We start from the raw sequence: 15,634 nt of genomic DNA on the forward strand, positions 1-15,634 counted from the left end.
TAATCGTCCATTGCAAGTGACCCTTTCCGCTACGCGCGCATGCGGATTATGTGCCGCGTTAGCTTAAGTGCGCACTTAACCGCCAATACATGTACGCTGCTCCTGGTACATTTGCTTTTGTCACGAGTTCCAACTGGACACCACTTGTACCTTCTCTACGTTTTCTTCGGCTTCGTCGTCCTCCTGCTTCTCTTTATTTTATTATTTTTTTTTTTTTTTTTGTCTTTTTGTCAGACCAGCTCGGAGATATCATAATCACAATTTTGCCGCAGTATTACAACGCCGCTCCTGTTGTGCCTCCTTTTTTTTTTTTTTTTTTTTTTTTTATTTCGATTGTGTCTATGCGCAGAAATCTTTCCTAAATGAGTCCTTTACTCTTCCCGGGAGGAAGGAGACCCCCCACGATGACGCCCTTCGTTTTGTTTCATCTGTGGATCATCACACCAGGTAGGACATCACATAGAAGCCAAAGTAGAAACGGTGAAAATTGAATGAACAAAAGGAGGAAAGAACAATCTCTTCCCACTGTATCGATTCCATTTTTTGTGCATGTTATGTTTGGGGAGCAGAGCATCCAAAAATGTGAATTGAAAAAAAGAATCAACATTGCTCCGTACCCGACGTGACTGTTTTATGCGTGCGTAGGAGAGACTGAATGGTATAACAGTGTTTCGTTTACTTTGAACTTTTCTCCCACATGGATTTCTCCTTCTCCCCCCTTTCCTTCAGCGCAATCCACATTTTATCTATCAACATAGTTAAATTCCTACAGAGTTCATAAGAGGGAGAGGGGCACGTCAGGCCAATGCGCCATTTTGTCAAGGCAACCCCTATAGTACCCCTTCCTGAGTGGCGTACCCCAGGTCACAGAAATTTATCACCTTTGAAGGGAAGACTCCGCCTGGAAAGGAGGTTGCGCCTGTAGGAATACATCAAAACAAAGACGAATGCGAACTCACCACACACACACACCTCATGGATTCTGTTAATAAATGCGTTATCGGGACGAAGATTTTCGTCAGGGATAAAGAAAAGGTAAATTTTCTGAACCATGGAAAAGAGCTCCGTTGCATGTGCATAGTCATGTAGTTACTATTATGTCTTTCCAGATCGCATCTTTTTTGTTTTCCTTCTTTGAGAGAGTTACCGATTGCTTCGTTGGAAGGAGGTAAAGGAATTATCATCCAGTTATCTAATCGTCCCCACCCCCCTCCATTAATTGTATCCCTCTCAGGTGTGGGTGTGCGCCGAAATCATAAGGGAAGAAAAGGATCTGGTGGCCAAGACGGAGGATGACGAGATCGTTGTTCTAAAGGAGAAGGACGAGTTCTACCTTAGAAATTTGGGTTCGTATGTGCCCCACAATAAGAAGGCGCAGCATCCATCATTCAAAATGCATCCAAATGTTATTATCCCAGACAGTAGATAATCATCTTATTCTTCTTTCCTTTTCACTCTTCCCACCCTTAGACGTATTTGATTCAAGCGGTCTCTCAGCCCCCGCGGATTTAACGAACCTAACTCATCTACACGAAGCGTCCATACTTCATAGCTTAAATGTACGCTTCGATATTGATGAAATATATACTCTTACTGGACCAATTCTAATAGCGGTGAATCCATTTAAAATTATTCCGTATTTGTACTCAGATGACATGCTAGCTAAACACGTACAACCGATACAGTCCAAAACTCCACACATCTTCTCCACAGCGAATAGTGCATACCTAGGTATGTGCCAACATAGTAAACCTCAAACAATATTAATAAGTGGAGAGTCAGGTGCAGGGAAAACAGAATCCACAAAATACGTGATGAAGTTTCTTGCATGTGCAGGCTCAGATATTAAAAAGAGATCCCTCATTGAATCCCAGATATTAGAGAGTAATCCCTTGTTGGAGTCATTTGGAAATGCAAGAACGTTGAGAAATGATAATTCCAGTCGCTTTGGGAAGTACATTGAATTGCAGTTTTCTTTGGACCGAAGGGGTGGTGGTGGTTACTACACGAAGGGGAAGTTGTGTGGCGCAAAGATTCGAACCTACCTTCTGGAAAAGGTGCGGGTTTGCTATCAGCAGGAGGGCGAGCGCAACTACCACATTTTCTATCAGCTCTGCAGGGCGGCCAGGGAGGCCTCCAACAACGCCGCGAACGATGCTACGAACGATGCTACGAACGATGCCAACAACGACGCTACGAACGGTTCCACCAACGACGCCACCAACGACGCCACCAACGACGCGGCCGACGAATCTTCTTACAACGTTTCCAACTCCGCCAACTCCCCTCGGGAACCTCCCCGCGAGTACCACTTCCCGGCGACGGAGAAGTATAGACACCCTGACATGGACACGAAGCCTGTGACAATAGATCTGACTGGTTTCCAGAGCCACGAACACTTCCGCTACCTGACCAAGTCCAGTGTACATGAACTGAGCGATGTCAACGAGCTGGAATTGTTCGAGACGACAGTATACGCCATGCAGACGATCGGGATAAGCGAAGCGGAACAGCACCAAATTTTCCGTGTACTAGAAGGGATTTTATACCTCGGGAATGTTTTATTCAGTAATGATGAAAGTAGGGAAGAATGTCAAATTTTGGAGGATTCTCTTTCTGATTTGAAAAAGGCTGCATCTTTTTTAGATGTAAATGCAGAAGAATTAAAAAACGCACTCTGTTACAGAACCATTGTAGCGAATAACGAGTGCTATAAAAAGCCAGTGAATGCAATCGCAGCGAACGATATCAGAGATGCACTAGCCAGAGCCATTTATGGATGTCTATTTTTAAAGGTAGTCGAAAGAACAAACGAATCTGTAGGGTTTATGGAAGACACGAACCTGTTATTCTGTGGGGTTCTAGATATATTTGGGTTCGAATCTTTTGCAGTAAATTCATTCGAGCAATTATGTATCAACTACACAAATGAATGTTTGCAACAGTTTTTTAACAACTTCATATTTAAGTGCGAAGAAAAGCTATACATTGATGAGGGAATTCAATGGGACCCACTCGACTTTCCCGATAATGCAGACTCAATCAATTTACTTGAATCAAAACCGTATGGTGTGTTCTGTATGCTAGACGAGGAATGTTACGTGCCATCTGGAAAAGACAAGACCTTTTGCAGTAAAATTATTAGCAAGCACGGTTCTTCCTCCCTCGGTAAGGGGAATAGGAAGTTTATGGCTGTGAAGACGGACCCCTCCTCTTTTGTGATTGTCCATTTTGCGGGAAAGGTTACGTACAATTCGTCGGGATTTTTGGAGAAGAATAAAGACCAGTTGTCTGGCGATGTACAGGAGGTACTTCTCCACAGCAAGAGTGAGTACACTTCTTCACTTTTTCACAAACATTTAAGAAGAAACGTCGAAAAAAAAAAAATTCAAACGGTTTCCAGTGAATTTAAGGGACAACTTCATCAGCTGATGAAAAGAATCAAGGAAACTGAACCTCATTTTATTAGGTGCATTAAACCTAATAATCAGAACGTGCCCGACATCTTTGATCGTGTATCTGTGAATGAGCAGCTCAAGTACGGAGGAGTGTTACAAGCCATAAAGGTTAGTCGTTCTGGATACCCTGTTAGGCTTACACACACAGATTGTGTCAAGGATTACTCTATTTTGTTGCAAAAGGAAGGGAAAAAGCTTTTTCGGGATTATGAAACAAAATCCTGGGCGCAGAAGGCAACCTTCGTGCTCAGCCAACTACATCAGTGCGACGCCATACAGAACTTGGTCCGCTCGTTGGGCGAGGAGAAGCAACGGCGACAACTGGAGGAAGCTGCACTCAGGGGGGGTGTCAACAAGTATGCTAATGGGGATGGTAAAGACGCATCTCATGGTATTATGAATGTCTCCAACCAGGCGAACCCGGTCCACATGGAGAACACGGCTGAAAGCACCCTCATCTGGGCGGTGGGTAAATCTCTCTGCTTCTTCAAGAGCGAAGCGTACAATATTCTCTCCACCCTTCGAAGCGACTTCCGATCTGCGCAGGCACTAGTCATACAGAAGAACTACAAAGCCTACCATCAGAGGAAACTGTTCCTGGCGATGAAGAGGAAGGTGGTGATACTGCAGAGGTGGATCAGACGTATGCTTATAACCATTCGAAATGAGCGCACGAAAGTACAGCGAGCTACAGAACTAATCTGTCTACATATATATGGGTACAGCATTCGGAAAGTTTTCCTCCACAAGAAAAAGTGTGCGACAATTATACAGGCACATATCAGAGGCTACTTAGGAAGGAAGAATTACAAGGAGTATAGGATTAACCACTACGCAAGCCTTATTAAAGCAACCTGGAAGATGTACAAGCAGAGGAAGCACATGGCTAACATGAAACGAGCTGTGGAAAAAATCCAACTGAAATGGAAAGGAATCCTTGCGAGGAGACAGTTGAGGAGGCTGAAAGATGAAGCCAAAGAAGTCGGAGCTCTCATTCAGAGAAATCAATACTTAGTAAATGAAATTGAGAAAGAGAGGAAAAAAAAAATGGAAGCTGAAAACAAACTCCTGAAAGCCTTCGCTAGTGTAGAGAAGCTAGCCAAAAGGGTCGACTTGCTCGAAAGAAACAACCGGGACAATGAGAATGTGATTAGAGGATTGATGGAGAAGCTGAACCAGGCCAATATGCAATCATCCAACAGTGAAGTACCCAACGACTGTACGAGGATAAGGATGTCACATCCATCCCGCAAGGAAGATAGCGTAACCGACGCATCGACTGCAACTGCCCGAACGACTGTGTCTCCGCAGATGGACACACTTCCACATGCAGACGACATAGAGAGCCTTCTCAAAAGGATAAACAAATTGGAATCAGAAAACAAGGAATATTTGAAAAAAAACAACACACTGAATGAACGTTACAACCAACTGCTAGGTATTCTATCGCACTTTAAAAAGAAGGAGATGTGCCTTGAATGTGGACTGCCGGGGAAAGTAGGGTACAGCGGGTCGGGTACGGAAGGGCGCGCCATAGAACAAAACGGTGAGACTTGGAACGAGCAGTCTATAGAGAAGAGAGCCACACGAAACGGAGAAAAATACGATGAGCAACTGAATGCCCGAAGAACAACCCATCGCCAAAAGGGGAGAGACGTAGATATACTGATGTGTGGCCCCAAGGGTGTTGGAAAGACGAGCCTCTTAGAAGATCTGTTCGTTCGAATTGGAGATGAAGTAAACCTGAACTTGTTACGAAAAAATAAAAAAAAGAGTACAGACGAAAGTAACTCGTTTATATACGACACCTATATAGTAACGCACAAATCCTCTTCGGTAAAAATATGTGATTGTATGTACGGTTCCAGCAGGAGTGCAGAAGAAGGGCTCTTCAACTTGATAAAGAATTCTACATGTATAGTAGTGGTGTTCGATTCAAGCAACAGTGATTCCATACATCCAGCGTTACACCTGCTTCAAGAAGCGGCCTTAACAAACGTGAAAAGAAGGACGAAACTGTATCTACTAGAAAATATATTCAATGAAAAAATAAATATGAAACAGAATACATGTGATGTATCCTACTCATTGAAGGTAGCTAAAGCATGCAGTGCCCATTATGTTAAGGCACTGGATATGTACGATATAGTAAATAATTACGTGTGTGGAACCAAATCTTACTTGTGTTCCTTTCCTGGACAAGCATACCACATGGAAAGAAAGGATAATGTTTTCCCATGGCTACATTCCGAAAGGTACCAGCACTTTGCAAAACAAATAGGAGATGGTCTTCCTCCAGGTCAATACAATAATACATATATACATGCACAAAGGATGGAGGACACTGAAAAATCTGTGATGGAAACACTTCTCCATACGAATCAGCATAATTTTTCTCCCGAGGAGGAATGCCTTCCAAAGTATTTCACAGTGAACAAAGGCGAACACACAATTCAGCATAATAAACATAACAGTATGTATTCAATGGTTAGTTCATTTAAATCCCTTTGTAGTGTTAATCAGAAAAGGAATTCACATGTACAGTTTCTTCGAGAGTCTATGCCATTAAACAGTTATGTATATGGTAGCAAAAAATATAATATGGAAATGGGCAAAGGCTTACAGCCAATCTATGAAATAACACTTAAGGGAAGTATACCTATCACTTATCTACTCATGGGACATGACTCCATTAACAAAATGCACACATTGCTTGCCGTGGGGTGCAAGGATGGAATCATATATATTTACAAGTGTTTGCGAACCCCCTTGGAGAGCGCCCACGGTGGGCACTACTTCTACCAAGGGGGCGGTAGCAGTGTGAGTAGCCCAAGTAGGAAGAATGGAACGAACCCTGTTTTCGATACTTGTGCTGGTAGCGATGTGAGTGGTATTAGCGCAGAAGAGAACGCAAACATAACATCCGCCAAGCTGATGACCAAACTATCGGGACATAAGAAGGCCATCACATGTCTTGTTTTCACCTTTACCGAAGAAAAGATTATTTCTTCTTCAATTGATCGTACCATAAAAATATGGGAAGTAAGCACAGGGTTTTTGTTGAAGGTTTTTTCAGATTCTTCTGCAACACTCTCCGTTTTGTTACTCCCGACCAATCTGGACCTGTTCCTCTGCTCCAACTGCACATCTCTTCTTCGTATCGTTAACGTAAATACCGGTCATGTAAATCAGAAAATAAAACTTGAAAGTGAAATTAGGACACTAGAGATGGATGACACTGGGCTTCATATTTTTGCTGGATCAAAAAATGGAACCATATATATTCTAGAAATAGTACACAATGAACGTTTAGAGATTCGGTTCAAGTTACTTTTTTCTCTTTCACCAATAACTTGTATCAGCTTTATTCCCAAACAAGCTCAGCTCAGTTCTCCACTTATCATTGTAAATTCGTGTGATAACCATATGGGTATTATCGAGTGTGTGTATGGCTCCAAGGGGGTGGTCCTGACAAGTCTATCTGTTAAACATCGTATTAGAATTAATCACGCTCTGCTACCCATCCGAAATAGCTACTCCAAGTTCGGCGGTGGTTGGGTCATTTCGGGTTCTGAAGATGGCAATATTTATATCTGCTCACTCTTACCCCAGTCGAACTATAGATTAGTCTTTTTAAAACATCACAAGGTAGGGGATGCGACGAAGTATAGGCGGATGGACGAGCCGTCTCCTCTCGTTACACTAATTGTTACCCATAATAAATATACCCGCTTGTTATAATCCCATCATATTATCCCATCATATTATCCCGTCATATTATCCCATCATATTATCCCGTCATATTATCCCATCATATTATCCCGTCATATTATCCCGTCATATCATTATCCCGCCATTTCCCCCTCCCCCTCGCAGGCACCCGTCATGGCTGTTGTGGTAAACGACATCGACACGCTAATGGTGTCAGGCGACTCCAAGGGAAACGTGGTCTTCTGGAGGCGTGCTTTCGTGTAGGCACGAGGCACAGCGTTCCAAATCATATTGTCTATTTATGCAGAATGCTCCTATTAGCTTCTCCCCACCAAATTAAAGGACTAACAAGGAGACCATGCGACAGATCGGTTCGCACTCCCTCAGTACCCAAAAAAAGAAGAAAAATTAAACAACTTGAATTTTTTTTTTTTTTTTTTTTTTTTTTCCCATTTTTGAGGTGAATGGGATGTGTCCTCAATTATCCCTGTATCACGTTTGTCTTCATCGTACATTCAATTTGTCATCTACCACCTACTCTCCTTCGATCGAACTATCCCTAAAGGGAATAATGTCTTACCAGTTTCATTTCTTTTGGGATCTCCTCCCTAGTATGCGCTGTTGACAATTAGGCATAATAATATAATGGCACTTTTTAAGTGGGAGGGGGGCACACTTTTGGTACCCTCTGTAAAATCGCGTAATTATTTATAAACCCATTAGCGGAGAAATTGGCTTTCTGTTTTATTTCTTTCGTTCTCCCTACCCACTTGCTTCTTTCTGTGCTCTGTCCTTCTGCCGAATGAGGACAGAGCCGTGTTCGCCCACTGACCAACGTAAGGCTCCCTCTTGCATACTACGTTCCGGGGAAACGGGAAAAAAAAAAAAAAAAAAAAAAAAAAACCATCAAGAGGGTGGTGGGTCCGGGTCAACAAAATTATGACGCACTTGTGTAGGTATAAAAAAAAAAAAAAAAAAACGGGAAAAAAAAAAAAAAAAAAAAAAATAGAAAAATAGAAAAATAGTGACATCCCAAAGCAGGACCACAGAAAAGAGAGAGAGAGAGAAAAAAAAAAAAAAGAATGATAATTGAGAAGCATTACACAACGGAGGCCTGCAATTGTTTTTTTTATTTTATTTTCCCCTTTTTTGTTCATTCGTTAAGCCCCCAGGGGGTAGTCACTACGCCATGCACAACTGAGGGGAGTTGTGTTTGCCTTGCCTCTGGAGTATAGCAGTCTGATGTGGGGTTTTATCATTCACCAAAGTGGCGCTTCTTCCATTCTGGTGAACGGTAGAAAAAACCAAGTTTCTTTAAGGGGGGAAAGGGTAGTGAAGATAATAATTTCCGTGATGATCGTTGGGAAAAATAATAAAATCCAATAGGGGAAGGAGGAAACCTACCTTGTGGGGTTTCCTTTTCCAAGGGTGAGTCCTGAGGTGGGACAGGGTTTAAAGTTCAGCTCGCCAAGTGTTGTAACAATGGTCGGGAAAGCAATAAACATGGATGAATTGCGAGTAAAGTCCAACGATGTGGAGGAGTTGCGGAGGATAATTCAAAGGACCAGCCTGCGGAAGGGATTCGTACAAGATGTGAAGAGCAACTGGGAAATCAAAAGTCTCCAGTTCGGAATTATGAACAAGGAAGAAATAATAAAATGCTCAGAAGTGAAAATTTTAAACAGAGAAATGTACAAAAACAACACAGGTATTCCCTACCCTTATGGAGTCTTGGATCTCAAGTTAGGAGCTCACAAAAGTAACTCTCTGTGTGAAACATGTAACAAAAATTTTATGAACTGTTCAGGTCATTTTGGATACATTGAATTAAACTACCCACTCTTTCATGTGGGGTACTACAAGTACATCATCTATATCCTGTACTGCATTTGCAAAGTCTGCTCACATATTTTACTAACCAATGAAAAGCTTGAATTTTATACGAATCTGAAAAGACGTGCATCGGAGGATAAGTTTTTCAAAAAACACATTTTTAAGAAAATCTTAAACAGTTGTAAAAAGGTGACAAAATGCTACCGTTGTGGATATCCTCAAGGAGTGATAAAAAAAATTATAAAACCCAGTTTAGATCAATTCATGAAATTAAAACATGTAATTAAAATCAAAGAAAATGGTAAAATGGTAATAAAAGAGGATGATTTAAATAGTCTTTACGTTTTAAATCTCTTCAAAAATATGAATCCTTACCATGTGAAACTTTTAAATGTGGAAAATCCAGAGAAGCTACTCATAACGGCTTTGTTGGTACCTCCCAACACCATTAGACCATCAGTTATAATTGATGAACATGGTACAGCAGAGGATGACTTGACTTGTATTCTATCAGAAATCACACAACTTAACAACACCATTAATAATCAGTGCAGTAATGGTTACCAGACTAATCAGTTCTTAGGTAATGTAGAATTTCTTCAACTTCAGATTACAAGGTTCATCAATAGCGATTCCCCTGCTGTGTCTCAGTTATTAGCTACTCAAAATATTTCCAAACCAGGTAGAGGAATCTGTCAGAGGCTGAAAGGAAAAGAAGGTAGATTCAGATGTAACTTATCCGGTAAAAGGGTAGACTTTTCAAGCAGAACTGTCATTTCACCGGATCCTAATATCTCCATTGATGAGGTTGTTATTCCGGAAATTATCGCTATGAGGCTTACGTACCCGGAGAAGGTTAATCGGTACAACATTGAGAGGTTAAAGAAATTTATAAAGAACGGAACAAACACATGGCCTGGAGCAAATTACATTATCAAGAAAGCATGCAACCAGAGGATTTCCTCAGGAGGTGTTGGTGCCCCCTCCCAAGGGGATTCCATCATCGATGTGGTGAAGCGGTACGTCGGTAAAGGAGGGGGGGATTCCCTCACCACTGGACAGTATCCCTCTACAGGAGAACTGGCAGATTCGCGTAGAGGTAACCCCAGCATCAACAAAATTAGCCTAAAATATGCGAACAAGAAGTTCATCATTGAAAACCTCCAAGTGGGGGATATCGTGGAAAGGCACCTCGTGGATGGAGATATCGTCTTGTTCAATCGACAACCATCTCTCCATCGAATGTCTATCATGTGTCACAAGGCGAGAGTGATGAAGTACAAGACCTTTCGATTCAACGAATGTGTGTGCTCTCCGTACAATGCAGATTTTGATGGAGACGAAATGAATTTACATGTGCCACAAACGGAGGAGGCAAGAGCAGAGGCTCTATACCTCATGAATGTAAAGCACAATTTGATAACTCCAAAAAATGGAGAAGTTATGATTGCCTTGACACAGGATTTCCTTTCAGCCTCCTATGTCATCACAAATAAGGATACCTTTCTCGACAGAGACTCCTTCTGTTTACTATGCTCCTACTTCTCAGATGCAAAGGTAGACATAGAATTACCTGTGCCGGCTATATTAAAACCGAAGGAGCTTTGGACGGGAAAGCAGTTGATAAGCGTCCTTATAAAGCCAAATAGGAAGGAAAACACAATTATCAATTTTGAAATGAAGGAGAGAGAATATTCAACAAAAAATGGAGATCTCAAATATATGTGTCTGAATGATTCCTACGTATGTTTCTATAAATCTGAATTGATATGTGGTTCGTTAGGAAAGAAGGTTTTGGGATCATCCAAATATGGCTTATTCTACTACCTTATCCACCACAACTCTTCTCACGTTGCGGTCAAAGTTATGAACCGTTTTTCAAAACTGACCAGTAGATACTTCTCCAACAAAGGAATGACAATAGGTATTGACGATGTAACTCCATCGGAGACCCTAATTCAGAAGAAGAAGGATCTCCTCCAAGAAGGTTATGAAAAGGTTAATAAGGAAATAGTTCTTTATAATGAGAAGAAAATGCAGATACAACCGGGATGTACTTTGGAAGAAACGCTGGAAATTAAAGTAAAGAATATTTTAGATGATCTTCGAAACGATGCAGGAAAGACGTGTAATCAGTATTTGGATCATTTGAACAAACCACTTATTATGTTTAACTCTGGAGCCAAGGGGGCTCTCATCAACATCGCTCAAATGATTGCTTGTGTTGGACAGCAAAACGTTACTGGCCAGAGAATTAAAAACGGATTCATTAATAGAACCCTTCCTCATTTTAACTTCCACTGTAAGGACTCCGAAAGTAGGGGGTTCGTTCAGAACTCCTTCTACTCGGGTCTTAATCCCACCGAGTTCTTCTTTCATACTATGTCTGGAAGAGAAGGGCTTGTGGATACAGCTGTTAAGACCGCGGAAACAGGCTACATGCAAAGGAGACTTATGAAAGCCCTTGAAGACTTGTCCATCCATTATGATTACTCAGTTCGATCTTGCGATAAACAAATTGTTCAATTTATTTACGGGGATGATGCACTGAACCCATCTTATGTGGACAACAATAATTCCTATGTACATCAGTTTGATAAAATCTTCGATCACATTACATCCATTTCTTCCAGCAACATTCTACTGTCATATGAGAAGCTCTCCCCTGCTTCGACAACCTGTTCGACAACCTGTTCGACAACCTGTTCGACAAACGCTTCGACAAACGCTTCGACAAGCGGTTCCCCTATTTCGTGCATCATCAACCGAGTCGTTTCCAAAATGAGCGACCCGGACTCGGTGCCCTTCATCCCCTTATCGCACGATGAGCATTTTGTGAGAAGGATCATGGAGAAACCCGAACTCACCCCCAGGTGGGGAAATAAAGTAGTAGCACAAGTAGTGGCGGAAGAAGAGGAAGCGACCAAAGGGGGAGATCCCCCTGATGTGAAAACTCCTCATGATCCACCCGCCACGATGGAGGGCAAAGTCAAAGTGGAAATAAGAAACGACCAATATGTCGGCACGCAGGAACAGAAACAATCTAAACGGCAGAAACGGTACAAAGGGATGAAGCAGACAAAGCATGGACACCCAGAGGATGAAGCCGGTGAACAGGCAACTACCCAAAAGAACTGCGTCCTGCCGCCACAGAAACATCAGTCTATTGCACGATTCGTAAATGATTATCGAAACGTAGTTGAGATAAAGAAGCTGATGGATAAGAATCAGGTCTGCCTGAGGGAGTCGGAAAAAAAACTTGTACGAAGTATGTACAACCAGATGAGCAAAAACGTGGTGAAGAAAATCGAAATTATTAACACGGTGTATCGATCAGAGAGGGAAAAGGCGCTTAGTACTAAGGAACAGTGTCAAGGAGAGGCGAACGTGATGGAAGTGAGTTATGGTGTAGATGCAAACACCAGTAGTGCAGATGCACAAGGTGGTTATATCCACACTAGGAGGAAGAAAGGGCACGTACAGCCGCACAGCGGGACGAATGGAAACCGTGAAAGGGATGAAATGCCCCGATTATACGAAAATAAGCTGTACAGGCAAATGATAAAAAACGTAATCGCATTTGTGAGTGTATTCGAATACATCGAAAAGAAGAAACAACACTATATACTTCTGCCATATGAAGTTATAGAGTGGACGAATTTTCTTCTGAACTATCTACCAGAGTTAATGCCAACAAACATATATGCTCACACGGAACTATCTCAAAGAGAAAGTCCAACCCATCAGGAAAGAACCAAGACGATGAATATCTACATGAAGGAAATTAAAAAGTGGTTAATAGTGAAGGCTATCAATATATATAAGTTCTTTAAATACAAGAAGGGGGTTGAGTTAATGAGACGGAGTGATTACCTTGACTTCGTCTGCACACAAACGTATGAACCATCTTATCGATACCTCTTTTACGATTATCCATTTGTTAACCTAAAGCAGTTGTATCTGTTCATTTTTTTTAATGTCTCAAAATACTTTAAGTATATCTCCTCACCGGGGGATGCCGTGGGGTCCATTTCGGCACAGTCCATTGGGGAACCCGGCACGCAAATGACACTCAAGACTTTTCACTTTGCAGGTAGGATGAACAGAGAAGCGGTCTGGGTTGTAGAACTGGCTAGGCTGTTCTCCCTATTCCTAGTGTGGACGCTCTTCCCCGCAATTACACATGGCTTTTGCAACGTATCAATTGTTCATGACTTCCCTTTTGCACCGCTTAACCTTTGCACCGCTTAACCTTTGCACCGCTTAACCTTTGCACCGCTTAACCTTTGCACCGCTTAACCTTTGCACCGTTTAACCTTTGCACCGTTTAACTTTTTCTCCGCTTTTTCCCTCGCAGGCGTGGCCAGCATGAACATAACCCTGGGTGTACCACGAATCAAGGAAATTATAAACGCGTCGAGCAATATACAGACGCCTATACTAAATATCCCCCTGCAGGTGAAGGACAACTACAACTTTGCCCTAATGATGAAGTCAAAGTTGGAGAAAACCACAATCAGGGATATCTGTCTGTATATAAAAGAAGATTACACCAGTCGAGGCATCTTCCTCTCCGTGAAATTCAACGAACAACTCATCCACAACCTATTCTTAAACATAAATGCCTATACCATTAAGGATATAATAATGAGGCAAAGTCACATTAATAAAATTAAGATAAACAAAATTGTTGTTGAAGTGGTGAATGCGTACAAGTTACACATGTCGTTGAAAAATGATGAGTTCTTATTTTTCCAAATCGAGTCTCTGAAGAAGGGACTCCTCGACCTCCTCATTCATGGAGACAAGGATATAAAGCGTTGTATCATTAAGAAGGAAGAAGTGGAGGTCACCGATGATGAGATGGAGATAACAGACGAAAGGGTGGGCGAACTGTCTACTGGAATGCCTATCCATTCGGAAGACCACAATCCCCCTTCGAATCACTCCCCTATTGCCAATGGGCACGACGCTAAACATAATAAAGGAGAAAAGGTAACCGAGAAGGAATGCTCTGGAAAGAAAACCCCCAATGAGGAGAAATTGCGGAACATCATGGAAGCCTTTAAAGTACAAATAAAGGAACAGGTGTTAAAAACGGATAACCGAGGAAGGGAAGAAGAACCTATTGTCAACTTAGATACAATCAATATGGACACGTTAAATTTAGAAAAAGTAGACCTCAACCAAATAAGGCATGAGAAGATTGACTTTTACGATAAGCATGGTAATCTCTACACTGGAGGAAATGATCCGGAATGTAAAGAAAAAAAAAAAAAAAAAAAAAAAATTATTTACTCGATCCTTGTAGAGGGTAACTCCCTCAATTACGTCCTGGGGTTGGAAGGAGTAGACTTCAAGCATATAATTTCGAACCATGTGATAAATGTTTTTCAAGTCCTTGGAATAGAAGCTGCACGAGTAACCATCATCAATGAGATAAAGAAGTGTGTGGAGGCGTATAGCATAGACATTGATATCAGGCACATCATGCTCCTGGCGGATATCATGGCCTTCACGTAAGTCTGCCTGGCATACGCTTGTGTCACGCGGGAGAGTTCATGTAAATTCTTTACACGTTTATGTATCCACCCATATCCCTTTTTGTCCACTGTTCCCATCACTTCTTTCATCTTCACCCTTTTTATTTTCACCCTTCTCATTTTCACCCCACAGGGGAGATATCCTCGGGATAAACCGCTTCGGCATTCAGAAGGCCAGGCACAGCACACTCATGTTGGCATCCTTCGAAGAGACCAACGAACACCTCTTCGTTTCCTCTTTCTTTAAAAATAAGGATGAAATAAACAACATCAGCGAGAGCATCATTGTTGGCAAAAATATCCCCATTGGCACGGGATCCTTCCAGCTTCTCTACGACTACAAATTGTAAGTTTTCGCGACTGGTGAAGTGAGGTCATGCACGTTTGGACAATAGAGCGACCTAACCATCCTAGTCACCTCACTCACATACTCATCCCCTGTTTTTTACCTCCCACCCGCAGCAACCGAGAGGAAAGGAAACTCACTCTTCTGGAAAGGGCGCAACAGGAAATGGCATCAGGGAGAGATGTCGTGAAACTGGCACTACACAATGGCAAGGGAAGTCAGGGCAATTGAATGGGAAGATCCAAGTGACCATCTACGATACAGTAGCGTGAGGGAGTTCCCATGCTTAAATCCCATTTTTGACAACCACCCTTCATCCCCCCCCCGCTCTTTTTTAATAATGCATTTGGAGGGGAAGAAAAAAAAATGCGGGCAGTAACCCAGACCGACGTTGCTTCCTCCTTGAGTGGGGCTCATCTATTTTTGTTTTCATCTTCCGATTTGTTTAGCACACACATGTGCACTTGCACAACCAGGTTTGTATATACTCATATATGTCTATCTGTTTGGCCCCCTTTTTTTTTTTTTTTTTTTTTTTTTTCGAACCTCGGAACTTCATCAGTTTAATTACCTTCGCGCCGTGTGCGCCGAAAAAACCGGGAGAGTACCCCCCCCCATATGCTACCTACTCGGCGCGAAAAGGTGAAAGGATGAAAAGCATCAAGGACGATTCTTAGTTGCATAATGGAGATTATAATATTCAAACAATTTTTTTTTTTTTTTTTTTTTTTGCCAATCGGATG

The 15,634-nt window shown here is 42.0% G+C and overlaps 2 protein-coding genes across 2 annotated transcripts; both read left to right on the top strand.

The window, feature by feature from the left end:
- Nucleotides 1-975: 975 nt before the first annotated feature.
- PKNH_1271300 (myosin F, putative) lies at nt 976-7,433 on the top strand (the record flags this gene model as incomplete). The annotated part of the gene is made up of 4 exons (XM_002260010.1): nt 976-1,035; nt 1,235-1,346; nt 1,471-7,106; nt 7,335-7,433. The coding sequence occupies 4 exons, from the start codon at nt 976-978 to the stop codon at nt 7,431-7,433; spliced, it is 5,907 nt and encodes a 1,968-aa protein (XP_002260046.1).
- Nucleotides 7,434-8,672: 1,239 nt separating this feature from the next.
- PKNH_1271400 (DNA-directed RNA polymerase III subunit RPC1, putative) lies at nt 8,673-15,122 on the top strand (the record flags this gene model as incomplete). The annotated part of the gene is made up of 4 exons (XM_002260011.1): nt 8,673-13,095; nt 13,360-14,521; nt 14,679-14,891; nt 15,008-15,122. The coding sequence occupies 4 exons, from the start codon at nt 8,673-8,675 to the stop codon at nt 15,120-15,122; spliced, it is 5,913 nt and encodes a 1,970-aa protein (XP_002260047.1).
- Nucleotides 15,123-15,634: the final 512 nt, after the last annotated feature.

This window comes from Plasmodium knowlesi (assembly GCF_000006355.2).
Source record: "Plasmodium knowlesi strain H genome assembly, chromosome: 12".
NCBI lineage: Eukaryota > Apicomplexa > Aconoidasida > Haemosporida > Plasmodiidae > Plasmodium > Plasmodium knowlesi.